We start from the raw sequence: 26,978 nt of genomic DNA, 5'->3' as shown, positions 1-26,978 counted from the left end.
TTCAATTTCATTAGTTTTTTTTTTTTTTTCTGTTGTTGTCATTGTGTTAGCACATTTTAGCATGGAGCGTTTTTAGCTTAAAGTTTTGATTATTCAGCTGGTATTTTCCAAAATTGCAAAAGCTAACACCTAATCAATCCTTCTGACACATTTTGGAACAGAATAATTCCCCCTTTACACCAATGTTCCTTGGTTAGCTCGGAGGTCTGTCCTCTCACACTTTGCTACACGTGGTTGTACAGAAACACCGCGTACTAGCACCTGCTGCAGGTGCAGAGATGAATCACTCCTCTGGTGAATGCTGGTGATTTATGAGACACTGTGGTCATAACATGACGAAGTAGCCTGAAGAAAGGGTACAGCAGGGCGCTAAATGGGCTGTTATTTAAAACTGAACAAAGAGAGGTCCTCTTTCTCTTCACTTGTGGAACTAAGGGATAACAGAAGTCCTACATCTCCTGCTTTTGATGATGCAGCTACAAGTGCTCTCCCTCCCTCTTCTTCTCCTCCCTGTGGTTTTCCTCCTCTTCGTATTCTTCCCGCTTCCTCCCGAGAGAGCATATTCCCACACTATGACCATAGGAATCCTGATCCTTTCTGCCGTGACTTGCTCCACTTTCACCACAGGGATACCCAGTGGCTTTATGACCATGTGGGGGTTGGGTTTGAGGGACATGGGGCTGCCGTTCCCAAGAGGCCAAGAGACAATCCTGTTTTATCAGACTTTCATCTCTCTGCAGTCATCCACAATGCTGATATAATCGAGCATCGGCTCTGGCAGAAGTGATTTTTACACAGTCACATGACATTACATGAGTACACCCCCCTCCTCCGTTCCAAAAACTCTCCTGTCTCCTGGGAGGGCTCTTATCAATGTGAAGAAGCCGCTGAAGGAAATACCAGCTTAACTGGAGGAGCCTTTGTGCTGCTGTTCATCTCGTTTGGTTTGCCAGCACTGAAAAAGTAGCTCAAAACCATTAGACAGACTGCTTTGTGGGTTCTGTGGATAGTGCACTGAAGATTTCTCCTCTTGGTCCACCATCAGGGCCTCATGGACGCGGCGCAGAGCTCTAAAGCAACAGAAGCAGGCCAAGCACGCAAGCTTGGGAAACGTGCTCATGAATCGATGGAGCTTCTCACACTGGGGGGAAAACGCAAATGCTGAACAGCTGGGAAGCATTAGAAATTACAGGACGAAGGATATGTGAGCAAAAAAATATAGAATAAAACCAGTAATGCAGAAACTTATTGGAGCCACCAAGACAGAATGCTTCTGTAGTGATGACTTTCTGAAGGCCCTAAAGTCTTCTTTTACTGACATTTTTGTTCAGTTGCAGTGAATGCACAAATGAAGGCACTGATCAGTCATTTTTATGATACAAGCAGTCACCAGTTAAACTTTACTATAAATATGTTTAACACAAAATAAATCACAAATAGTGAGAATATGAGCATTTTATTTATTTATTTATTTATAGTGGTCAATCTTTGACTGACTTGACTTTTAAGAATAATGCAACTTTTGATGAAAAAAAGAAAAAGATTGAGAAGTGTATGTTGGAGTTACCATGCAAACGCCAAAATATAAAATGTACAGGGGTTAAAAAACAAAGAAATCTCCAGGTTGTAACCCAAAAAAATGTCATAAACTTGGTTTTGGCCAAAACAAAATGCTCAGTATAAAATATTAGATTTGACCAAAAAAATGTAAAAAAAAAAAAAAAAATTCAGCAAGAACAAAGAAGAAGTATATTAAAATATTTATGGTCAAATTTCTTTCTTTTGGAATTTATTCTTCAAATTACGCAATTTTACCACTTTGTAGATTGGATATTTCTATTAAAAACTGATGTAAACAGATATAAGGAGATAAAGCCTCTTTCTGCAGGATTACAATGCTCTTTATTTTCCCATAATATCAATAACTGCATATATCTGTATCATAGTTCATATACAAATGATCTATAAAACTTAAAAAACGTCCCATAAAAAAAGAGATAAACACTTTATTCACACAATTCAGATAAAATATCAGCTGGAGAAAACCATGAAACCATGAAGTCACAGAGAGTATTTTATTAATGTGGATCATAAAAAGATCATAACATTGTTGAAACTGTTATTGACAATCAAAATGTTCTTCCACTAAAGTTTATTCATGAAACTCATGTCAAAGTCTATGTAGTTTGACATTAAATCAACTTTGATCAGTTAATGATGCCTGAATTTTTGCTTTCAAGGTAAATTTGGATATGAAGTGGTTTGATGCATATTTGCATCAAAAGGTGTTAAAGGTTTGTTAAAACTAGTACAGATTAAACAGTAAAAAGATACAGATTACTATTAAAAATCAAAATAAATTAATATGTTCTATGACCCACTTAGATCTCATACAAACATGAAACCTTTACTCCACCAGCTGCAGAACAGTCCGATTTTAAAACTTTCATACACATCAAAGTCAGATTTAAAAAGCCACATTGAAAATATTCACATTATTTAATTGAAAATGGATGATCTGTTTTTTGTGGTTTAACTCAACTTAACAATGTTAAAATAATTAAATAAAAGTACATTTTTTTTTAGGTTCAACTTAGAATTTATTTTTTCCGTTTTGAAATGATGGTTTTATGAGAACACCATTAAAATAGACAAATTGCTGTGAAATATTTGAAACTTGTGAGCTTTGAGGTTCACGCTAAAAACACATTTTTCATTTTATTTTATTTTATTTTTTAATTTCAGGCCTAAAAATTTAAAAGTTAACAAATGTATGTGTTTTTTTTTTCAGGGAATTACAGCCCAACAGTTTTTTTTCTAATTCTTGGAAATACCAAATCACAAGCATGTGTCTAAGCCCCAAATTTATCTGATCTCAATGGAACAAATTCAACTACATCAAAGCAGTGTAGTCATGCGAATTGAACTACGTCTTATCTAACTGTTAAAGTATTTCCCTCAAGACATTAAATAAAGGCAAATAAATGTTTGAATGGGAGTCAGAAGAATCTGTTTAATTCACATATTAGAAATAACAGGAACCCAAATTATGATTATTAATTAATGGAGGAAAATAAAGAAATTTTAACTAAAGTGTTAGTAATAAGGTTTATCTTTCAAAAAACTTTAAATGATCGCTTCTCATCCATGTTGATGATATTTATTTGTCAAGTGAATAAAATCTGACAGCAGTGTTTTTAGCTTTAACCTTTCGCTTGATTACTTTTGCCTTAAACCACTAACTGTCATAAACAGAGCTGATGATATGAAGCTGCTCAGTGCACCCAGCCCAACCCAAGATTTCATCGTTCCAGTTTGAGATGGAATTTAAGCTCCAATCAGCTCTGGGAAAGTCGAGGATCTCAACATTTGAAATGACGGGGCTTATCGCAGTTTCCAGAAAGTTGTTGGGAAATCCAGTTCAGCTTTTGCAGTTGGACTGACCTGATCAGGTCAGCCAGTAAATTACACTTTTCATTGGTTGCCAAAGCGATAACTTTTGGCACGTGTCTAGTCAGTTTTATGAGAACAGGGATGCTGCAGGCCAAGCAGCAAGAGGTTTCTGTCCCAATAACGGTGCCATGGAAGACTTGAATGGTGCCATTAAACTATAGTTCATTAAATGAATAAGAACTGTCAGAATCTTTTTTTAATTTGTGGAGGACTTCCAGAAAGGAGTGATCCTTAAATTCAGTTTGCAATCAACATTTCATTTTTTTCTGTTTTTCAGCCCCACTGAAGGATTTTTTAATCAATATATCCTAATCTAAAACTCATAAAAATAAATCATAGAGGAGTTAGGATGAAAAACAAATTGTAAACAAGATATTTAGTCAGACTTGTTATTTTTTTCAATAGGTTGAGAAATACTGACTAAATATGGATTTAGGATGGTGATGAACAGTAAGAGTGTGTGGGACTATTTTTTTCTAACTTTGGTGATAGAATAATAAACATGAAAGTTTATGAGTGAAATTCAATGCCATGAAATATGATTTTTGTTTTTTATTTTTTTCAAGTCCTTCCTTTTGTCAGTGACTATCATGGATTTACCACTGAGATGGGAGTTAAAAACACCTGTGCAAGAACAGATGTCCACTCTTCAGAAAACAAAAACACAAGTTCACGTCTATTTTAAAGAAGAAAAATCTGGATAAATGTGAAAAGTGTAAATAACTTCATTTTTTTTGCAAAGAATGACACGCATGTTGCGTGTCCACGTCTCATTCCGCTTATCATTACTGTCAAGCAGCTAATTATGTTGGAGCTTTTGTGTTCCAACATTTCTGCATAAGCTGCAATTATTTTAAATATATATCGTGACAACGCTGATCGGATCATCTGTAAATACTTAAATAGGGGGAATCTATATAACATCACAATGCACAAACATGATGAATTGCTGTACTGGAGTTGCTACGTTACTGTTCCAAAGTCTTTATTCAACAAAGTCCATGAACAAGAAAACACTTTAATATGTGCCAAAGACTGGGAATGCCCTGCAAGCCAGTTTGCTTTTTTATTGGAGGCAGTAAAACATTTCTTGACACTTCCTTGGACTCTTGTGTTGCAGTATAGGTAGAATGCTTTGAACCAGAAACAAAGCGATTAGCGAACTAATGTTGCAACAAAATAAAACATCAGTACAAAAGAATGCAAAACTCAAGTCTTAGCAATTAGTTTTTATCATCTAAACGAATAACAACATCTTTCCTGCAAACATTGTCTGCAGTGTGTGAACATCCTTCACTCCTCAGAACGATTCACCAGAAGATGGCGCTCCAGTAACAGCAGAAATATTCCACTGAGCAGCATAATATTGTTTGAGGGAGAGAATATGTTTAAAGTCAAAGCTGATCTTTTCCTGTGGAGGCATTGCATCTTTAGCAAGCAAAAAATACAAAAATTTAAAAAAAATTGACCCCTGTCTTGTTAAACAATAACTACAGTTATATGAATTATTTGCAGTGACTTTTTTTTCATTGAGAACAAAAATAAAACCTTTTAAAAAATGTTATTTTGTTTGTTATCACTATAGAAACAGAAGATGGATTTGAAATTTAAGAAACTTACGTGAGTTGGTGGCATGGTGGTGTAGTGTTTAGCACTCATGATGAGATACACTGGTTAGAGTCCCGGCTGGAGCTTTTCTGAGTGGAGTTTTCATGTTTTCCTCATGCATGCGAGGAGTTTTCTCCAGCTTCCTGGAGAATATGTCGATTGGTAGCTCTTTTTCGATGGACTTGTAACCACCTAACAGTGACTTGGTTAGACTCCAGCAACCCTGTGACGAAACAACTCCTATGAATATCAGTTATTTTAACTTATTAGACATTTACAAGGAATTACTTTTAAGCATGAACATTTCAAGTCTGCCTCACAACAAAATTCACAGTCCTGCTCCTGACCTGATTTTTGGAACATTAAACTACCCCTCCACCTAAACAACTTCTCTAGTTTGTAGAGATGAAAAGTTATGCGTAAAACCACAATTCCAAGAACTGTATTTTTTATTTCTTCTAATGGCAAGGATATGTTATAAACACGAGTGCACAATGTGCTAACAGTAGTGTGACTGATGGGAGCCGAGCAGCAAACAGCAAAGGGAATGTACAAAATGTGAGATGATTGATGGTCAAAGAAGAGCAACAGATCAGACAACAACAACACAAACAGCTGCAGGCATTTTGTATTTATTTAGTTTAGGAAAAAATGTTCTGTGCAGTCCTCCCTCAGCAGTCGCTCCAGATTAGTGGATGACTGAGTGAATTTGGATGCTGGTGTTAGAAAAAAAAACAGAAATAGGCGGAAATTGTTTAAAAGAAAACAGGAAATGTATCCCAAACATAGCAGCTAAAACGTTTAGTTAAATAAAAAAAGAAAAAAGTAAGACATAACATTTTACAAAAATGTGCTAATTCTTTAAATTCTGTTTGATTCAAAGCAGTAAAGACAATTCTGCTTCCCTTTTCTGTAACGACTCAAAGGTTTTAAGGATCAGCAAACATCCTCTTCTCTCTTCGGTGACAGTGGTTGTCAGAGGTCGTGACCCCACACCTACACAGCTTAATGACCTGAAGGGGAAGGATGGGTAATTGTGGATGACTCGCACACACTAACGGGGTTACAGGAAGTACAGATCAATACACTGAGGGCTTGTCTTTTGAGGTTTATGCGTCACCATTCCATGACTTTTAAAAAACAGAGGTTATGAGGAAGTAAATCTGCACGACTGATATTTGAGTTGCTTAAAACAACACAAAAAACTGTCTCATTGAATGATTCAGTAAAAAATCTCCTGTCACATTATTTTGTTGTTTTTGTAACAGTTTTTTGAGGATGCCTGTTTTCCAGCATCATGTCTTTTTCTAACCATTTGTGACAAAGAAAAGTCATTCATGTTTGTTTTTATTGCTAAGGATTAAGTATCTTCTTGGAGCAAAAAGGAAATCATTTATATATCATCAAAATTTTGCTTTAAGCACCTCTAACTGAGACTAATCAATACAAATACTCTATTAAGGGCAAATGACAAAAAGACTGGGTGATAAAAAGACTCCATGCCCTCTATGAAACCTAATCACACAGTTATTTGCCTATAAAGTTGGAGCAGCCATGTCTGTTTCAGTTTCTATAATAAACTGCAACAGAATTTTAGTCTCGCTTCAAACAGAAGACTGCATTTTGTTGGAAATAAAAATAAAAAAATTCAACCTCATCCGTCAGACGATTGTAGTTCAAATTATATGCATAAAGAAGTGACATTTTAAGCTTTTTTGTATGCTATTGGATTTTCTAACACAAAATTCATGAAAATTATGCTTGAAAAATATTATCATAACACAGACAAGTCCAAACTGTGTCTTCTTATCTTCTTTGGAAGTTTTCAGACTGGTTTTAAAATGAGGTGACAATCTGCAAAGGTGAACCTTCTGGACATCGACCTTCTAATGGAAAAATATGAGATTAACATTGATCTCCAGCTCGGCAGTTCAGAGGGATGCTGTTTGATGTCTGCCACAGATTTGTAATCATTGCAGATAAGACAGAGCGGCTCAGGATTTACGAGAGGAGAGTGTAACAATGTTTACAGCTCTTCAAGGCGATCCCTGAAGTTCACCCAAATCTAATCAGGTTTGCAGAAGGGGACTTGTGAGATGCTGTGTGGCGCGGTGGGATGGGGAGGTGGATCTATGCCTCGTGTGAGTGACATGTTATAGACAGTGGCTCCAGAAACCAATCTTAACAATCATCTGGAATCATCATTCAATGACTGCAACTGTTCCAAACAAAATCTGACACCTAGAATCTCGAAAGTTCAAGGAAACCTTGTCGTCATGGCAACAGAGGGAGAGGAAAAGTTCATAAACAAGAGGTGTCTGTGTGTGAGAATCCTTCAACTTTATCCTACTGTCTTGTAGTCTAACTGTAGACATGAGTGTTGTTCAAACAAAATGTGCACTTTCTTTTATTGCAAAGTTAGTTGTTACACAGATGAAATCAAACCCTGTTGGAGTGCACTTTTTTTGAAAAAGTAAACCTTAAAAAAAACAACAATTTAATGTAACTATGAGCAACGTAAATAAGATTTTAGATCAGCTTTGTTTCTACACTGCAAAAACTAAATCTTAAGAAAGTAAAAACACCATTTTTTTGCCAAAAACTGACTTGCAAGAAAAACGTTCTTATCTAGAAAGTTTTTTAATAGCTAAATAATTTTAGTAGCTTGTGATAGACTGTCCACCCTGAAACTGAAAGGTCGTGAGTTCAAATCCACAGCTGAGTTATACTACTGTAAATACCCAGTGCCTACAAAGTGGACTCAGAAAATGCTCCAATGTTTGGGATTCTGGAATATAAAAAGCCCTCAATCATCATTCAGAGTCTCACCTCCTCAATCATCCTTCATATCATTCCCGTTGTTGCTGCCATCCTCACCCACAGGAGATTAATCCATCATTTTATCTGCACAGAGGAAGTATGGAGCATGCAGGACAGATCTGCTATGCTGAATGCTGCAAATATGTTGCTCCACATCTCCTTTACACAAATGAGATCAACAATCAATCCATGTAGAATAATTAATGTGACTGTTGCTGCAGACATCACACTTTAGGAATCTGAAAAACAATTTCATATTTATACAAAAAAAACATGCACTAGTGATTATTTTTTAGACTTTACATAAACATGTCAGTTTTTATGATTCATCCTGTTACGGCACGGCAGACACCCCTGTTTAAAAGAAGTGGGAGTCTATGACTTTAAATGCACCTAAAGATACTGCAGAGTATTGACTGGTACAAATGAATAAGCATGAGGAAGCTCATTGTGGATTCCACATGGCTGCGATCGACAACCCCGTCTGCAGCGATAAGGTCGAGAGCTACAGTGTCTGGATGCCCATGTTGGAAACAGATCACCGTTTCCATTCTGCTTTGCTTTCCAGCGTTTCCTGTCAGGAAGCATCACTTCATGTGAACACGCTTGGCTCACTTGGGGAAAATCAGCCTCACCACACTGGACAGACAGTTGCTAATGAAAATTTCATGTGCAAACAGGCCCACGGGTAAATGTGTCCTGCATGTGGTAATGAGCCTGTTGATGTGGCAGCAGTGACATGAGGCTTAGTGTTACGGGTTCTGTAAATACTTGACTTTGCATCAAACAGAATGAAAGCACGCTTTACTTTGTGCATTTGTGGACCACATATTAACTATAAACAAAGCAAAAAAATCAATAAAAATGTTTAGTAAGACTTCAGAAAAAGGCAACTGTGTTCTCCTTTTATCATCAAAGAAAGGTCATGTGAGGCATCATGGGACATATTTCATGTAGCCAAAACAGATATAAAGAGGGTTCCACTTGAAATGCCTTTGAATGATGTGCACAGAGATAAAGTACAATCCTTACCTATATTAATTATTTAATATAAAAAAGTTTTTCAGGTAGAATTGTGTCATATTTATGGTCATTCGTTACCACAAAGAGTTTTTACACTCGACCTTATGGGCCAAAACCTTCTCTGTGAGTCCACACTTCTGCCTCCTTCTCTCTCCAAAGCTGAAGCCAGGTTATCTTTAGAGCATGCTGAATATTTATACAGCAGGTGGCAGTCACTGATCTGTAAGGTGACTTGCCGAGCCTCTGAGGGGGGGTGCTGGTATGCCAAGGTTGGTCCCACGGCTCCTCACGGTGTCCTTCAACTTTAACCTAGGCAAAGGGCGATGCTCAATCTCTTCCACGAGCCCCGAGGAGAGGAGTCAGCGAGCTGTTGCAGCGATCATTAGAACGACACCAAAAATAGACGCCTCGGCATCAAAAATTAGATGGAGGGTCTAAAAATAGAAGCCGCACTCTTGCGCACTCTGACTGCACATGCTGCATGAAGTGCTGCACAGTGACAGTGAAAAGTCTTCGATGCACCACAGCAGAAATAACATGGATAACGTTTGATGATCTGAGAGCCGTTCTGGCCCAAGGGCCGCTTGATCTCTCCTACTTAGTAATGTTAAGATGAAAGAGAAAGGACACAATTAAAGGATTTTCATTTAGTTTCTCTGAGGTTGGTGTCTCAAATGGATGTGAGTCTCTCTGATGAGGGGAGTTAGAGAAGATAAAAGGTAAAATGATCATCTGTTGATAATAACATTTAATTAAGCAAAGATTTATTTGGGTACTTTTGCAAATTAGATTAAAAAAATAATTAAAAACTAATTTTATTTCACATCTTAGGTATATATTGCTGCAGTAAACACTTGATTATTTTTTCCAATTGCACTTCCAGCCTTAAAGATCAACTTCAATGAAAATTGTGTTTTTGGTGTTTTTAACATGTATGACATATTTGAAGAAAATTAACCTTTAAACTGCATATCTGGGTATTTGTTTGGAATCTCCACTGCCAATCTGCAGAAACTTTTTTCTAGAAAACACAGTTTTTTTTTTTATTTATTTTTCCCATAAAAGGCATAATCATAATTAAAAGACAACTGGGAACGCTATTAAAATAGATCAAAAGAGGATTGGAGGGGGACTTTAAATGTTAAATGGACTTGTAGACATTTAATATCATTTTTTCCAATTAATATTCACCAAGAACTAAACCCAAAAAACTTTTTTCTGGACTCCAGTTACACCAGCGTAGTGTCCAATAATAAGTAAGAAAATCTCAAGAGGCAAGGAGGGGGCTTCTGGGCATTGGTGTTTCCATTGTTGAAGCCACAAAGCTGTCTCTGAACTGAATGTGAGAGATAAGTTCTTTGGAGTGCAAACAAACTGAAACAAAAGAACATGAGGTGGAGATTGCTTTAGTGGGGAAGACAGGGGGAGGAAGCAATTCTGGCGTCCAAGGGCATCATAAACCCTGGCATGTGTCTGCGCAACAATGCCAACAGGGGCACAAATTCTCCACAGACTGCGAATCGATTTCACACAGAGAGGAGAAGGCCGGGAACGAGGCGCATCTGAGAAACTGAAATACTGCGCCTTGTGTTATTGGATTTTGTACCTCATTTTTTATATATTTTTTTCTAAGCTCCTGCAAGCTGGGGGATCCAGGCGAGTGGAGCTTCCCTGAGCCAGTACAAAAACCTGTGGCCAGCTGAGGAAAAGAGATTGTTCTGGGATTTACCTTAGAATAAAATTCATCATAAGTGCTTGAATGTGGTCAGAGAAAGAAAAAGCTTACAAACTTCTAAATCCAAAGTTGTCCTTCAACAAAAACATCAGAACACTTAATGCTGACATCTCAGAGAGGAGTCAAAAGCCTTTAAACTTCTTTATTTTGCCAATGTTATTTTTTTTATTTAAAAGTAAATGAAGAAATTAGCATCTAATCCTAAATGTTAAAATGAAAAAACAAGTGCTACAACTGATTCAAAAGCATAGATCGTTCAGTTTCTCCATCAGGAACGCTGTGACTTTCAATTCTCTCCTTTCATTGATTTGTTTCTTAACTGCCCTTTTCCAAAAGCTGTAATGCCAAACTGTTTTCATCCAATCAATGTCCATTACTGTTCCTTTAAACGTATTTATTTGTCTCCTGAACTACAAACGGTCTTCACCACGCCTTTTTTTGTTTCCATAGTAGACATCATAGGATCTGGATCAACTTTACCTAAGATTTGTGTCCCCTATAGGCTTCTATTGTCTGAATATTTTCCTCCTTTGACTTCAAATTGTTTCAATAAATCGTATTCATACTTATCTTCAATCGTGTTTTTGGTGTTTTTAACATGTTCTATTTACTCAGGATGGAGGACATATAAAAAGAAAATTAAGCTTTTCTTTATGCAAATCATTTTAAATCAGCAGAAGATGAAAAATGAAAAGTGGGGCCGGCTTACAGTATCACCCACAATCCAGAGGCAAACCATCCATCCATCCATCTTCTTGACCGCTTCTTCCCTTTCGGGGTCGCGGGGGTGCTGGAGCCTATCCCAGCTACTGAAGGGCGAGGGCGGGGTACACCCTGGACAGGTCGCCAGTCTGTCCCAGGGCCTCAATCACACACCCATTCACTCTCACATTCACACCTAGGGACAATTTAGAGTCACCAATTAACCTATGAAGCATGTTTTTGGACGGTGGGAGGAAGCCGGAGTCCCCGGTGAAAACCCACGCATGCACGGGGAGAACATGCAAACTCCACACAGAAAGGTCCCAGCCGGGATTTGAACCAGGGCCTTCTCGCTGTGAGGCAAGAGCGCTAACCACTGCGCCACCGTGCAGCCCCCAGAGGCAAACGTCTGATGAAATCCTGCCACTCTGCAGAAACTATGTCCTAGAAAACTGCATTTTTGGGGGGGCTAAAAATGGTCTAAAAATCATTATTTCAAGACACTGGGAAAATTTTTTAAAGATGATCTGAGTGACTTTGTGGTCTTTTTGAAATATGTATTTTAATTGTGGATCACGCTGAAAACCTGGAACAAGTTACTGAGACAAAACTACAATAATTTTACTTGCAGTCTTCAGTGTTGTCAGAACTGCTGTGTTTTTTTAAGGCCAATCGTGACTTGATTTTAATTCAACATTGCTTCGAATAACATTGAATAAAAGTGTATTCACTTTTCAACATTTATTGATTGATTTATGCCACTTTAGCATCCTTTTTAAACCAAAAATTCTATAAATATTCAACATGGGATTGTTTCGACTTCCCTTTAAAGTATAAATTTAATGGTTTTGAGTTTGTCTATTTTCTCTAAATATGTTAATTTCAAAAGAATGAAACAGGCAAAAAGCCCACAATTGAAACTATTTAGTTCATAAAATTGCCCCCCAAAAAACACATTTTTTTTGTTTAAACCGTATTTTTGTGCGTTAATGTTGTATTAATAAGGTGTTCCCATCCCTGATGCAGACTAACATCTGTTTGAAAACTGAATAAAGATGAGATCATGTGATGGTGACACGCCCCCTAGTGTTCAATGCCGGCCACGCCGCTGGAGTTTGATAACCTTGCTGTGAGTCCGCGAGCATCAGTGGAGGAATTTGGATTGGAGTGTCCTGCGCTCGCATCTAATTGTTGATGCTCCTCCGAGTGTCTCTCTGCGCCACTGTTGCTTTGCATCCTTCGACCCGCAACCTAACCTGCAATGTTGGAAATGGACAGTGTCTCGGAGAGTGGGGACGACCCGTGGATCCGACTGGAGCCCCTGAACAACACGCACTTGCCGGGAAAGGCAACGCCGAGCTGCGAGGTGCTCGTGGATGGCAGCCCGAAGATGACAGCCAACGGGGTGCACGACATAGAGGACCGGATTCTGAGGATCACCGGCTACTATGGTTACAACCCCGGATACTCCAGTCACAGAAGTGAGTGAAAAACTGCACCAACAAAGTTATGAGCATCCCTTTCAGTGAGAGCATCCCTAAAAAATGTTGCAGAAACGCAAACAGGGATGCAACCAATGAAAACACAGCATGTTTTGTTGCAACAGTTTATTCTGTTGCATGACACTGTTTGCAACAAAAATCCTTCTTTGAGATTCAAATAAGTGCAGACTTTTCATGCAAACTCTAATTTTGTAAAAATAAAAATAAAATAAAAAATTGGTGCTCCTTATAAATTCTGCATATTTGTGTCTTCAGAAACATGGGGTTGGAACAGCAGGTGTGATAAAGCATCAGCTCCTCCCTGCATGGGTTTGATTTGCAGGGCAATGCAGAGAATGTGCTGACACAGAGACAGTAGCAGGGGCTGGAGGAGAGCTGAGGGGGCACTTTGTTCAGGGATGATCTTTACAAACTTGTCTTTGCCTTAATGAGAAACTATTGCTCCACATTTTAAAGGAGGGACGAACAACAGTTGTTGGTCAAGCTAAAGGTTACGAGAGGTCAAAGCCTGAGCGGATTGCTGCATGGAACATGGTGGATGATAGACAGGAAAAGAGGGTAGACACTTATTTTTTATTTTTTTTAAATATAATTCATAAAAAAACTGCAATATATGTATTTTTTTTCAGAAATAAATGTTTCAGTTCCAGCTAGAACCAAGCAAGGTCTGTAAAATATAAGAAAAAACTATTATGAAATGTTATTTTCCTACAAAAAAAGAAGAAAAAGGAAACACAAAAAAGTTGCATAGAAGTTAACTGTAAATAAAAAAAGGATGTAATTATTTTAAACAAAACCTGCAAATACAAACATGCAAATATCTAGATAAAGAAAAATTAAAATGCACACATTTACAGAATATCCATGCAAATAATTTATTATACACAATAATACAAACACTGTGGTGAAATCATCACAAACACAATTTTTGGCAAAAAAAAAACCCCAAACACAACTCAATATGAACTTATTGCATCAAATATAAAGTCATGTGACTCATGACATAACGATCCTAAACACACCAGGAAATACAACAAGTATAGACCTTGATATTTTTGTAATTCCTATTATCCAGGTCATGTATGCAGCAGAAGTCTATTTCCCCTAAAGAACACAATTTTATAATTCCAGAAATTATCAAAATTCAGATAAAACATTTCAGTATGGGGTGCACTCTGTAATCATGAAATACTATTTCTATTTATCTGTTTTATTTTTACAATACTGCCATTGTGTACAAATATATAAGGAGAAGTCTGAGGATTTTGATGGGAAAAGTTTTCTTCTTTTTTACTTTAGTTGTAAGCCCAAAAAGAGAGAATTTATAACCAATTATTACCATTTGTACATGGAATTCTCTCTTGGCAGCCCCTAAGTCTTGACAATGACCTACAGGAATAGCAATGATTTAACCTCTTAATGCCTGAATTCTTTTCCAGATATAAAAAAAATAATCACATATTTTGGATTTTAAGTAGAAGCTCCATTTAGGTAAACGTGGTTTGTGGGCATTTAAGGATAATCCAAAAATGTCATTTGGTTGACATAAAAAGTCATGCATGTGCAAAACTTCCCCGCCACTCATACCATATTTACAGGTGTGCTATAATGTCTGAAGAAGGATTTTTTGGGGGGAGATCATCAAGTCAGTCTGTACAGTATATGTGACTATCTTCAGGCTTAAATTCCTTATTCCCTTCACCTCCATGGTGAGGAACTTACCTGAAGAGCTGCATCACATCTCCCCCAGACTGTTACATAAAGGCTCAGCTCCTAATACGCATCTTCCTCACTCAAGCGCAGGAGATTTACTCTCAACGTTATGAGTTTTCTGTCCAAAATCGAAACTCTCTGACAGGATGTATTACCAAGAACAAAACAGTTTGAAACCTCAGAGGAAATGAGACGCAGGTCTCATTCAGCGGAGAACAGAAGCAGCTATTTACAGATTGGGTAGATAGGAAGACTCTCATTAAGTGTCTGTTTATTGAGGGGTGTAATTTGCAGCAGATTAACCACAAATGCTATCAAACATTTCATTCTAGACAAAAAAAAAAACTAATCGACTAAAGCAATAGCTGATTAATGAGGAGTAACCAAACCTTTAAAATGGGGAAAAATTAAATTTTGGTCACTAGAGTAATGAAAAAGAGTTATATTTTATAATGTTTTATGCAAAAGCTGATATAGAGAAATAATTAACATTTTCAAATGAAAAAACAATTCATTTTTGCTTTCTTATATATATATATGTAATCGATTCAGGTTTTTCTGTTTTACAATTAAGAAGAAAATTCATTTTTTTATATTTAAAATCTCTCATATTTGCTTTTTTTAATTAATATCCAGCATAAAAAATGACTTAATAGTAAACAATCATTTGGACTTTTCTTGGCTTCCCAGGCCTTGCTCTTTTCCTCTGCATTGCTAACTGCACGCTGCAGCAGGGGAGAGTGTCATCGCTGATGTATTCTCAGTGACAAGGAGCAGGTGTGGATTGTAGAAGACGAGCAATCTGCCAGCAGAGGGGTTATTTTCTTTGAAAGACGTTATCCCTTCCTGTGATATAATCCTCCATCTGCAGTGTTCCTCTGAATTCTGAGCGTGTCACAGTCAACAGAAGGTTTTCTTCGGGGCAGCAACACTTGTCAACATTTTCCCTGCTTGCTCAGCTCCATGAGATGCTGCTGCTGTCACTGTAAATGAGTCTTGAGTGAGCCACACGCGCCCGTCTGCCACCTAATTGCATGGAGAAGGGATTGTAGCTTTTTTTTTTTTTTACCTTCTGACTGCCACACTTTGATTTGTTTACGCTTCAAAATCCAACGTCTTTGAACCTGGAGTCTGTCATCTTTAATAATGAGTGAGACAAAGGCGTATTTAGAGGAGAGGCGACGGCCTATTGTGTGTAAGCCAAAGGGGTAATAATATATTTAGTAAGGTGTTATTGCCAATTTGTTAATCCTGCCATCTGTGATAGAAGATCCTCTGAGGAGCGTTGTGGACTACATTTAAGAATTGGCCTTATTGTCATGACATGAAAGCCTTCATAAAGCCAGTAAATAAACTTTTTACATTCAAATAACATCAGTATCAACATTTTTTTTGTTGACTTTGAAAGTTTAACTATAGAATCTATAGTGTGCGATTCTTCTTTTTAGTCCAGAAATATTCTGTTCATCCATACTTATTTTGAACTGCCCTGATCCCACGCCTGCTCACTCCGCTATTTATATCCGAACCAACGAATGGGATGAGCTTTGCTTGAATAGCTCCTAGGGTGCTGTTAGTGTTACATGCTCGACAGACTCTACAAGTCAGTCATGGATGCAATATTTACCTACAGTTGATAAAGAAGTGCTGATCTGAGCACAAATCATACACAGTTGGTCAAATTGCATTTGTAGCATCTTTTTTTTCAGGGTTTTAGTGTTCTGGTTGGCTTGACAACTTGTAGTAGTTCAGTTTACATTATGTAAGAGCACTATTATTTAAGTGGGTTCTTTTGTGTTGTATCAACACAACAGCTCCAGGGCTTCAGATCACAGTTCTGCACTGTCCTCTTGTGGTCAGTTCAACTAAGTGCTGCAATAAAACACTTTGTCCTCCATTGGAAAAGGCAGGTCAACAGCTGAAGTGTTGCAATTATTTTACTGCTAAGGATCAATGTACAATAAAAAAATAAGATTGCTTTAACTAATTTATGTATTTTGTTTGCCATTCACTGGACTCATAGGCTGCTTTATCCCTTAAGATGATGTTTTTCATTAGTCCTTGTCCATGTTTTAACTTTTCTTGACCTTGTTTTTTGGTTTTGTTGTATTTTTTGATTCCTCACTTCAGCTAAACTGTTGATCTTTATGGAGCTAAATTGGGGTCAATATTATTTGAAACCCAAATAAAACAATTTTTTTTTTTTAAAAATTGGTGTTTGACCAGAAAAAAATGTCTGAAACTTTTTGCTATTCTACAATAAATGTCATTATTTTTTAAGTTTAAAAACTGAAAACTTTTTTTTCATCTTCAACTTTTTTTTTCTTGTTTTCTAATCTGAAAATTTAAGTTTCAAAACTTTCGGCCCTGTTGTGGGTGTAAAAAGCAGAGTTTTATCGCACACAAACTGTGCCCAATACGCTGTTCTAGCCCGTTCAAAGCACCATCGTATTGTGTTAAATGCAGGCATTGAAAACATCCTTATGCTTGCATAAAATGGCTGATTTGTACGTGATAAAAGTCTGCTTTTTCACCCGTCTTGGGACAACTTCAGACTACGATAGTACAGACAATACAGCCATTTTCTGACCGCAACTATCCAAGTTCTCAGAGTCAGTAAATCCACTGGGACTGAAGTTACCACCCTCTTCAATTTTGATTGGTCCTTCATGCTAGCCCCGCCCTACGCGTCACAACAGGGCCAAGAGTTTTGAAACTGAAATTTTCAGACTTGAAAACAAAACAAAAAAAAAAAAGATCTGAAACTGAAAAAAAAAGTTTTAAAATGGAAATTTTGAGTTTTGAAACCTAAAAAATCGAACATTTGAATCTGAAAATAATCAAGTTTATTGTAGAATAGCAAAAAGTTTAAGATATTTAACATATTTTTGGCCAAACAGCAATATCTTTTTTCATTTTTTAATTTGGGTTTCAAATAATATCGGCCTAAATTTGGCTCCATAGATCTGTAGATCGGTAGATCAGATTTGAAAATTATGACGTAAAGAACGGCCAACTCCTCTGTGTGATTAGCCACACAATGCTTACTTGGTAAATGAGCTGGCTCCACTTAGAATTGTTCTTAAACCAGCCACTTCATCTGAAAAAATGTATTACAATTGTATTTTACTGTCCAAAAAATGTTTTAGACAGTAAATCACAGAAATTATTCTATTAAGTAAGGTTGGTTTGAGTTCGAATTGCAAATGATCTTTTCCAGAGCATTTGTAGCAGTTTAAAGTAACTTTATTTGTATATCACATTTCATGTACAGAGACAATTCAACGTACTTTACATAAAACATTAAAATACACAATCAAAAGAAATAGTAAAGGTGTGATTAATAAAATAAAATTTAAAGAAAGTAAAAATAATTAAATTTAAAACAAGCATAGACTTTTGAATACATACTAATCAAATGCAGCTGAGAAAAAGTAAAAAGTGTTTCAGCTGATTTAAGGACAAAAATACCAGACCTTCTGTAATGGATCATGTTGTCCACTGGATGTCTCCATCTTCCAATGATCATAGATCACAGAAGAGGTGTATTTTTGAGTTTTTCAAACTTCATTTAGCTTAAAGAAAAAACGATTTTGTGTCTCTCCTTTTTGCTTCTGGTCCTCAATGAAATATGATGATAAGCAGAGAAGCTTTAAAAAACAAAGCAAGCAAAAAGTGAGGAGCGTCTGGTTCATCTGAATGACAAAAGAACCTGAAAGGGTTGAGTGCGTCAGAGTGCACAGGAGAAGGGTTGTTGCTATGGAGGTAAAGAGGCAGGATGCTGGAACATATCATGCTTTGATCTGCAATGGTTGCACGTTGTAGTTTTTGTTTTCTTATATATTTGCTAATTTTGGAGAGGTTTTTAATGTGATTTTGCCAAATTGGTGTATTTTTTTGGTTAAATTTAAAGGTTTGATTAAAATGACCTGTCAGTGTTCCCCTTCCCTGTGATGCGATAAAAAACCCTCTTAGTTTGACAAGTACCCTTTTAGGGTGGTGTTGTAATGACACGGAGACAAAAATCCCAAAAGGTTAAATCCTTGATGTAATATTTAAGATGAAAACCTGGCCTCCTGTGGCGCCTGAACTCCAGGTCTTACTTTAAATCCCAAAGTGATTAGCATCCCAGGCTCTGCTGACGGGGTTATTTCACTGCCTCCTCCATGTCTAGTAGTTGACTTCTCACATCAGCAGAGCTATTTTTAAGTTTAACCCTCCTTGGGGCGGATCCAGAATTGCAGCTTATCAAATTCTTATATCGTTCCATGTTTTACCATTAGTAGAAAGTATCATCACACGGTTCAAAAAAACCTAATGGAGTAAAAAATGTCCTTTTTGATCAAAGTTCTTCCATCCAAATGCATGTTTTTGTTCCCAAAGCATAGAAAACTGTCATATTTTATGCCCTTTATCACAAAAACATCTTTGATGGGCTAAAGAAGAATGGAAAAATAATTAGGAGGATACTCTGGGAGAATTCTTAAAAAAAAAAAATACTGCAATTTATGTTTTTTCTATGGATGTTCGCTGCTCTTAGGTTGTGACTATCTTCAGTGACTAATGTAAAACTAAAATCTATGCTTAAATGTAATCTAGACACTGATGCAGACATCTGAGTAAACATTTCAGTCCATTAAGTCTAAGAAAACCACAGATGGAGACTGAACGACTATAGCGCTTTCCCTGACATGGAAACATGTCTATGCCCTTCGGGAGCCCTCACATGGCTTTCCTCGTGACCTTTTAGTTCTAATTGGAGGGTTTTCCCATTTTCGGATTTCCCAAATTCTGATTAGAAAATCACAAAGAAAAGACATACGATTTTGACAAAATATTTTTAAAGGGATCCTTTTTGTTGATTAAGACAACTTATTACTTATCAGTTAAGTTTAACACATGAAAAATGGTTATATTAAGATAACTTTTGGGAGTAAATGTAAGTTTAAGGCATTTGAATTTGTAAAAGTTGTTGTAGTCAGAGTGTAAAGTTTAGACACTGTTTGCTATTTTCAGAATGTGTGATGTGAGGGACACTTTTCCAAACACCAAGCACTAGAATTGCATCTTTGTGTTGTGGAACTTTCATCTCCTGCACTGGAACGGAGAGCGTGTTTCAGGCTTTCTGTCTTTCTCATGTTGCAGCTAAACTGAGTAATGAGACAGTGGCGGAGGCCACGGGAGAGGGAGCTCTACAGATAATCTGATTCTCAAGGAGTTGCCAAGAACAGGAGATGTGCTGAGAAAAAGACAGGCAGACAGAGGATGAGAGGGGAGAAGAAGAAGGGATTGGACACTGGTCAGGTAGAAAGGGGCGGGGAGGAGGACGGGAGAGAACGAGGGGGCACCGCTAATGCAGCATAATTAGTCAGGGCTGCTTGGTTACCTTCAAACAAAGCTGCTGATTTGTGGAGCAAATGAAGAGGAGGGGAAAAAGGAAGAGAGAAAAGAGGGGGAGGATAAAGGGAGATGAGAGGAGTGATTGCACCATGCCACACACACTCAAAGCGCAGTCTCCCTTGGAGACAGTGTTGATGCTGGATCAAGGCATGACAGTGCAACAGTAGAGTCTCCACATCGCCACACTTCCACTCAGCTGTATCACAAACCATCAGTGACAGAGGAAGAGGAGCAAAGTCCAGACCGGAGTTCTGGGAGGAAGAGTTGACGGAGATATACAGTCGGAAAGGGGGCAATCAAGAGGGTGACAAACCAGCGGAGGAGCCTGAAGATGCTTAGGACAAGCAGGAAGAGCTGCTGAGCTTGCAGCTGCAGCAGGCTGGCCTCACTTCTAGACACACAAATACACACATCTTCCACTGGAGGAGAGTGCGTGGTGCCCCCAGTGGAGAATGAAGAAGCACTCAGCCCGAGTGGCTCCTCTCAGCTCATACAGCACTCAGGTTCTGACCTGCCCCAACTCCGAAGGTAAACCCACAGAGCCGTGGGGCCCGACATACCTTTAAAGCTGCATGCACTGTGCGTTAGCATTTACTAACAAGATGAAATATTCAAAAAATGTGTAAAAATAGTTTGAAATTGACATTTTTTTGTGTTTAAAATACTTTTTTTCTGCTGTGAAGAAAAAATATCTTTATTTCATGCCACTTTTAAAACTAATTGTGTTGACCAGAAGGCTGAGTCACCTTTTATCTTTTGTAAAAGAGTGCAGATCAATGAAGCAAAGTCAAGTATAATGTCGCTGTATTATCATATCTTTCAGCCTAATTTGGGGTTTTAAAAAGTCCCAAGTGATAAAAAGCTGGAGAAAATCTGCAGACCTTACTTTGAGCTTCTTACTGGATTCAGCAGGACTCCATCAATCAGTGATGCTGGCGTCCGAGATAAAACACAGGAGGGATTAAAACGGGACAGTCTGGCAACACACTGAGCCACACTGAATAAAAAGGCTTCTTAAAATGTAAGAGTAATTAATGATCCAATCTAAACTTCTTCCGAATTCACCTGTTTCTGTCTTTTTGAACTTTTCTAAATATATTTGCAAAGCTGCAATTTAAACAGAACTTTCAATATTTTTTAGAAAATATACTATGTTCTGTTTGTTCAAATATAAATGTATCAAATCTAAGATCAAATTTTCTATACATTTAGGCATCTCTCCTCTCCTGTGTGAGATGTTTTTATTAGTCAGAGGGATCATTTATTAGTTACTGCATCACATCAGCCTATTGCAACTTTAAACTTTATTTATTGATTTTTTTGTGCCTTTTTAATCCTATTTTTGAAGATTTTTCTCCACGAAGCACTTGGTTTTAAACGTAGGTTAAAAAAATGATTTTGTTGAAACAAATACTAAAAGTTGTTTCCTAGTTGGTGATGGCAACAAGCAAAATCATGGATAGCAGACCTCAACTGTACAGAAATACCCAGTCACAATATTAGCTTTTGGAACCAGAAGGCTCATTAGGATGACTAAGAATCCCTGTTGTGTCCAAATATAATTAGAGAAAATCTTTGGATGATCTTGCAAAAGTAAAACTGTATTGATGTTGAATTTTTCCCCCTTTTAATCTCATACTATTGCAAAAATATCTGTTCCACTGTATGAAATAATACTCTGAATTAGTCTTTTGGATAATTTTATTTATAAGGCTCTCATTACAATCTACTGTTTATAGGCTGCTGCAAATCTTACAGTACCCAATTATTCTTTTTCTTGTTGCGTGTTTCTGTATTTGAACTATTCCACTATGGTGTAATGTACCTTGAAAGCTTCCTTACTTAACTGATCCTTTAACATATTAAAAAATGCTTTCTAAAAAGAGATTGATATGACACTGATCGAACTGAGGTATATTTTAAATGGAAATTATCTGTATAAAACAAGACTTAAAACATCTTTAAAATTTGATAACAATTTTTACCGTCAGTCTGGCATGTTTACATCAGCTATACGTCTGCCTTAGATAACATCAAGGACTCCATTAATCAATGCACAGACAGAATCTGTAGCTATTCAATTATGTGTATCAGTACTGCTGTGCCAGCAATGGTTTAATGTATTTATTTGGGCTGGAGAGGTTTAAAAAATATTTTTAATTAACTTAAAACTTTTTAAAAAATGAACTATAATTAACACTATTTGTATTGGTTATTGGGTTAGGGTTTACACACTGTTTTATTTTACTTCATACACCGATGACTTACACTACCTCTGTCTCATTGGTTGCTGCCGAGAGCAAGCAGAAGACTGCAATGCAATAATAAACTCCTGAGTTCCCCTGCTGCTAAAGAGAGGAGATACAGATCAGGCATCTGCAGGGCTAAAGTGTCTGCAGCCATATTGGAGATGGTAGCTGCAGGAGCTGAGCTTGCAAAGAGCAAACTGGCAGCAGGCGTGCAGCATAGACTTTCTTTTATTCCTGCCCTGGTGTAAATTGATCACACTGTTAAGAGGTGAAGAATGGATCCAGTCTCTAGCAGGATATTGCACACATATTACACACAACACTTGATAATATATAGAAAAGTTTTTCAATCTGTTCGTCCAGCTATCTATCTCTCTATCTATGATTACCAAGGTTGATGTGACTTTCGGCTGTAAAGTCATGTGGTTAGGTTTACACTTGCTTTCTGGGCGTCAGGTTTCTGTGCACACCTGGCTGTAATGGCTGTACAGGAGCTGCTGCATCATGAGATGCTGAGGCTGCCATGCTAACCTGAAATGCAACCATATTCACACTACATCATTGCTTAAAATATTTCTGTATTTTAACTTTAGTTTGCATTCATGTGTTTCCCTGCTAATAACAGACCGTTTTTTTGTTTTTTTTTTCTCCTGCAGGAGAGGAAGGTTCAGAGTCTCACACAGAAACTCCATGCAGTGAGGCCAGTGGGGAGAGTCGGTTCAACCAAACATGTGCCAACACTGCTCTGAAGGTGCTGGGTGGTCTTCTGATGGTGCTGTGTGTTTCCTCCTCCTGGGTGGGTACCACTCAGGTGGTGAAGCTAACCTTCCAGTCATTCTCCTGTCCCTTCTTCATCTCCTGGTTCAGCAGCAACTGGAACATCCTTATTTTCCCCATCTACTACTCAGGACATGTAGTCACCACAGGAGACAAACAGACGCCCAGACAGAAATTTAGGTAAAGCTCGTGTGGTTGGGTCTTTGAGCTTTTCGGTGTGTTGTAAACACGTTTTGACACCCTGTCACAGGTGTATTCTACTGGTACGTTTCTGTCCAACAGGGAGTGCAGCAGGCTCTTTGGGGAAGACGGAATGACTCTTAAGCTTTTTGTAAAGAGGACAGCACCTTTCTCAATCCTGTGGACACTCACCAACTACCTGTATCTCCTAGCCTTGAAGAAACTGACCGCCACTGACGTGTCTGCTCTTTACTGCTGCCACAAGGCGTTTGTCTTTCTCCTCTCATGGATTGTCCTCAAGGACCGGTTTATGGGTGTTCGGGTCTGTTTCAAAGAATACAGGTTTTGAAAATTATTAGTTTTACGATCTACATCACTGACTTCCAAAAAATCTGCCTGCAGATTGTTGCTGCCATAATGGCAATCACTGGCATTGTCATGATGGCCTATGCTGACGGTTTCCATGGTGATTCTTTTGTGGGTGTGGCACTGGCTGTGGGTTCTGCCTCAACTTCAGCTCTTTATAAGGTCAGATTTATAGGATTTTGCAGGTTAACGATGATAATTTTGTGATGTCAACTGGAAGTTCTTTTATTCGTAACAATTTAGGTGCTCTTCAAGATGTTCATCGGCAGCGCCAACCTGGGAGAAGTGGCTCATTTTCTTTCCACTATGGGCTTTTTCAACCTCATCTTCATCTCCTGTGTGCCTCTCATCCTCTACTTCACAAGGGTGGAGCACATAGGTTCTCTCTCCTCACTGCCATGGGGATACCTGTGTGGACTGGCAGGACTGTGGCTGGGTGAGAAAACAAACACTAATTGTTCCCTGCTGATGATTAAGGAAACATTTGACTTTATTTCAGAAAGTATATGGAGGTAATTCATGAAATTACTTCTAATATTATTGCAAATTTTGTCTGATTGTCTGATTATCAGATCTTTGCACTTGAAAAAAAGTTTTTATCCACCAGCTGTCAAAATAAAAGCTAAAGGAAAAAAAATGTGATTGAACTCAATTGGATTGTTGAGTGTTGTCATTGTCTTAACATTTCAAACATTTTAATTACACTGAATACACTGTAATTCATTGATGAATTTACTTATATTATCAGCTTTTATTTTGAAAATCTTCCTTGACTTCTTCTGCAGTTTTCAACATCCTGGTCCACGTTGGAGTGGTGCTGACATATCCCATTCTCATCTCCATTGGAACACTGCTCAGTGTCCCAGGCAATGCTGGTATGCTTTTTTTAAACTTTTTTTCAAATTATTATTATTTTTGTCATGTTATGAATGAAAACCGCTGAAGGGCTCTAGTATTGAGGGGTCAGCACTTAGGGCCACGGTAGCAAACAGATTACACAGCAGGTCTGGATCTTGTCCTGGAAACCCAGTCAACAGATTCTGACTAGCATCTCGCTGAGGGAGGATCAGGTTGCCAAGGCGACACTAAATGCTTTTCTTTAACTATGATAATCTGCATGAAGGTCAGTGGGTTTCACAAACTTGTCCCAGAGCTTCGAGGATAAACTGGATCACCTGTGCTGGTTATAAGCTCGCCTCATCCCTTGCAGCCGCAGTTCTGTGCTTTACTTTATGTGATTAATCTGTGTTTTTGTTTCTCCCTCATCCTCCCCTGCCCTCCTTTCACCTGCCGTTCTTTGGCTCCCTCTGTTGTTGTCATTTTCCCGTCTGCAGCTGTAGATGTTTTGAAACACGAGGTGATTTTCAGCGTCGTGCGTCTGACAGCCACTTGCATCATCTGCCTGGGATTCCTGCTCCTGCTTCTGCCGGAGGAGTGGGACGCTGTCACCCTGCGCTTCCTTGCCACCATCGCAGATAAGAAGACGGAGGAGCACGGGGAGGAACTGACGGAGTCCAGCATTCAAACTCGAAGCCGCAGTCGAGCGAACGGCACGGTCTCCATTCCCTTGGCGTGACTTTGCTGAGCTCTTGCATAACTATGCTTAGAAAGGCCCTCGCTGCTTCCTCTGGTGCCCATCCTGAGGGTGGGGCAAGATGCTTAGTCCACATGATGGGCACAATGCCTTGTTTGAACTTAATTTGACTCTTTTTTTTTGTGAGGAAGCAGAACACGTATGGACTTAGCCACTTGAAAAGTTTGAAACAAAAATAATTGCCATGCCCTGCCCTGTCCTTCGCACGCACCCAAACCAAAAGCTGGCTGCCTTCTCCTGACATGCCCAGTCCTGTGGACTGTATTCTGTGAATAGAGAGAGTGGCCGGCCAGTTTGGCCCATTCTTATATGTATTTCATATATTTATTTCAATATCTAACAATAAAATAATCCTTTTAAAATGCTACTGAATAGTACAACAAATGAAAACTGTTATTATATGCTCATTGTACAGGCTCTTGGTTTTTTTATTAAAGGATTAAGAATGCTTGTAGACTTCATTTATGAACAATTGCTTGATTTTTAAAATATTTTTTAAGTCTTTTAATCGTTGAATTGTCATTTTCATCAAAAATAACAGATTTAAATAATGGTCACAGTGCTGACAAACCTTTACAAGAAACTTTTGATATCTACCTCTATATTTTTGCAGGAATCACCCTTTAAAGCCCACTCTGATCATCTTTTGATCTATTTTATTATTTGGTCTTTTAATTAGGAATATGTCGATTTTGGCCGAAATCCAAAAGCTTGTGTCATAGCAGAAGTAATTCATTGTAAGTTTGCCTGACGGGAAGATTGCAGTGGAGCAAGCCTGCCCCCATTTACCATCATCCATTTGTTTATTTGCTCTCCTGCTAGCATACAGCCCCTCACAACCTTAAACTAACATTAGCAGCGCACCAAAAAATGGTGAGCCGGTCATGGATCTGGTCGTCTACAAGATGCATCAGAATGGAGTGGAGCCGGGAGCTTGCCGTTGAACGTTACACCTACAAGCTTTTTCCAACGGCATGCTTCATCTGTTCCTTATTCCCAACTTTTATCAGAGTGGGTCTTTAAATAAAAATAATCTTTTTTTTCTCTCTGGCACGCACTACAAAAAGCTGCAGAACATCATGGTGGAGTGCAGTGTCTGTGTTGGAATCTCTAATGAGCCATGTGCTGAGATTACAGTTTCAGTTAAACAGTTGTGGTGGCATTTGAACACAGTTAATTAAAATAAATGAAGCAGAAAATGCAAAGGAATCTTTAATGTCAAATCTTTACTCCATAATTGCCACTTGTATGCAGCCGGGTGCTGATAAAGAGACATTTAAGTCTCTGTACTGACTTGAAATATTTGCTAAGCTGAAACAAAACACTTCACAGATTTACTAAATAGGGAAAAATGGTTTAAGGGAAACTATTAGACTATGTTTTGGTCATATAGACAGATTTAGTGACTAGTAAAGTACATCATTTAGTAAAGTACATCAACTCATAAAAAATTTTAAAAAGTCGACACAAAACCTCTAATTGGACAAAAGTGGTTAAACCTGCAGGTTGAATTATGACCCTTTGAGGAGCACTCATATAACCACATATCAGGAGCTACAGTTCACAAATCTTTTGCAATGAGATACAGAAAACAGAAGCACAAGCTGCCTTTTAATCTACCCGGAGTATTTATGAACACGACAGGAATCTTATGTCAAGTTGCGCCCTCCTGGGCATTCATATGGCAAAGCAGGTACAGAAAAATCACAGACTCTTTGGAGCAATAACCTATGAATTAAAGAGTAACCAGCTGTGAAGGTTGTCATAGAAACCCAGCTGATTAGGAGGACACGGTCAACAACAAAAAAGTGTGTTAGATTTGCACCGTGGCTCCAGGAAGCAACATTAGGTATGCT

At 38.0% G+C, this 26,978-nt stretch overlaps 1 protein-coding gene across 2 annotated transcripts; it reads left to right on the top strand.

Annotated features, from left to right (window-relative positions):
- The first annotated feature begins 12,342 nt into the window (after window positions 1-12,342).
- On the top strand, window positions 12,343-25,576 carry slc35f4 (solute carrier family 35 member F4). 2 transcript variants are annotated; one of them, XM_024267180.2, is made up of 7 exons: window positions 12,343-12,822; window positions 22,862-23,162; window positions 23,265-23,484; window positions 23,565-23,690; window positions 23,772-23,964; window positions 24,314-24,403; window positions 24,863-25,576. In XM_024267180.2, the coding sequence occupies exons 1-7, from the start codon at window positions 12,603-12,605 to the stop codon at window positions 25,102-25,104; spliced, it is 1,392 nt and encodes a 463-aa protein (XP_024122948.1). In that variant the 5' UTR covers window positions 12,343-12,602; the 3' UTR covers window positions 25,105-25,576. The 2 variants fall into 2 exon arrangements, with proteins under 2 accessions (XP_024122948.1, XP_024123026.1); XM_024267258.2 differs by lacking the exon at window positions 12,343-12,822 and adding an exon at window positions 19,643-20,484.
- The last annotated feature ends 1,402 nt before the right edge of the window (window positions 25,577-26,978 follow it).

The sequence above is a fragment of the Oryzias melastigma genome, linkage group LG22, assembly GCF_002922805.2.
Source record: "Oryzias melastigma strain HK-1 linkage group LG22, ASM292280v2, whole genome shotgun sequence".
In the NCBI taxonomy this organism is placed as follows: Eukaryota; Metazoa; Chordata; class Actinopteri; order Beloniformes; family Adrianichthyidae; genus Oryzias; species Oryzias melastigma.
Note: the sequence above shows the minus strand (reverse complement) of the source record. Positions and strands in the feature narration are given on the sequence as shown.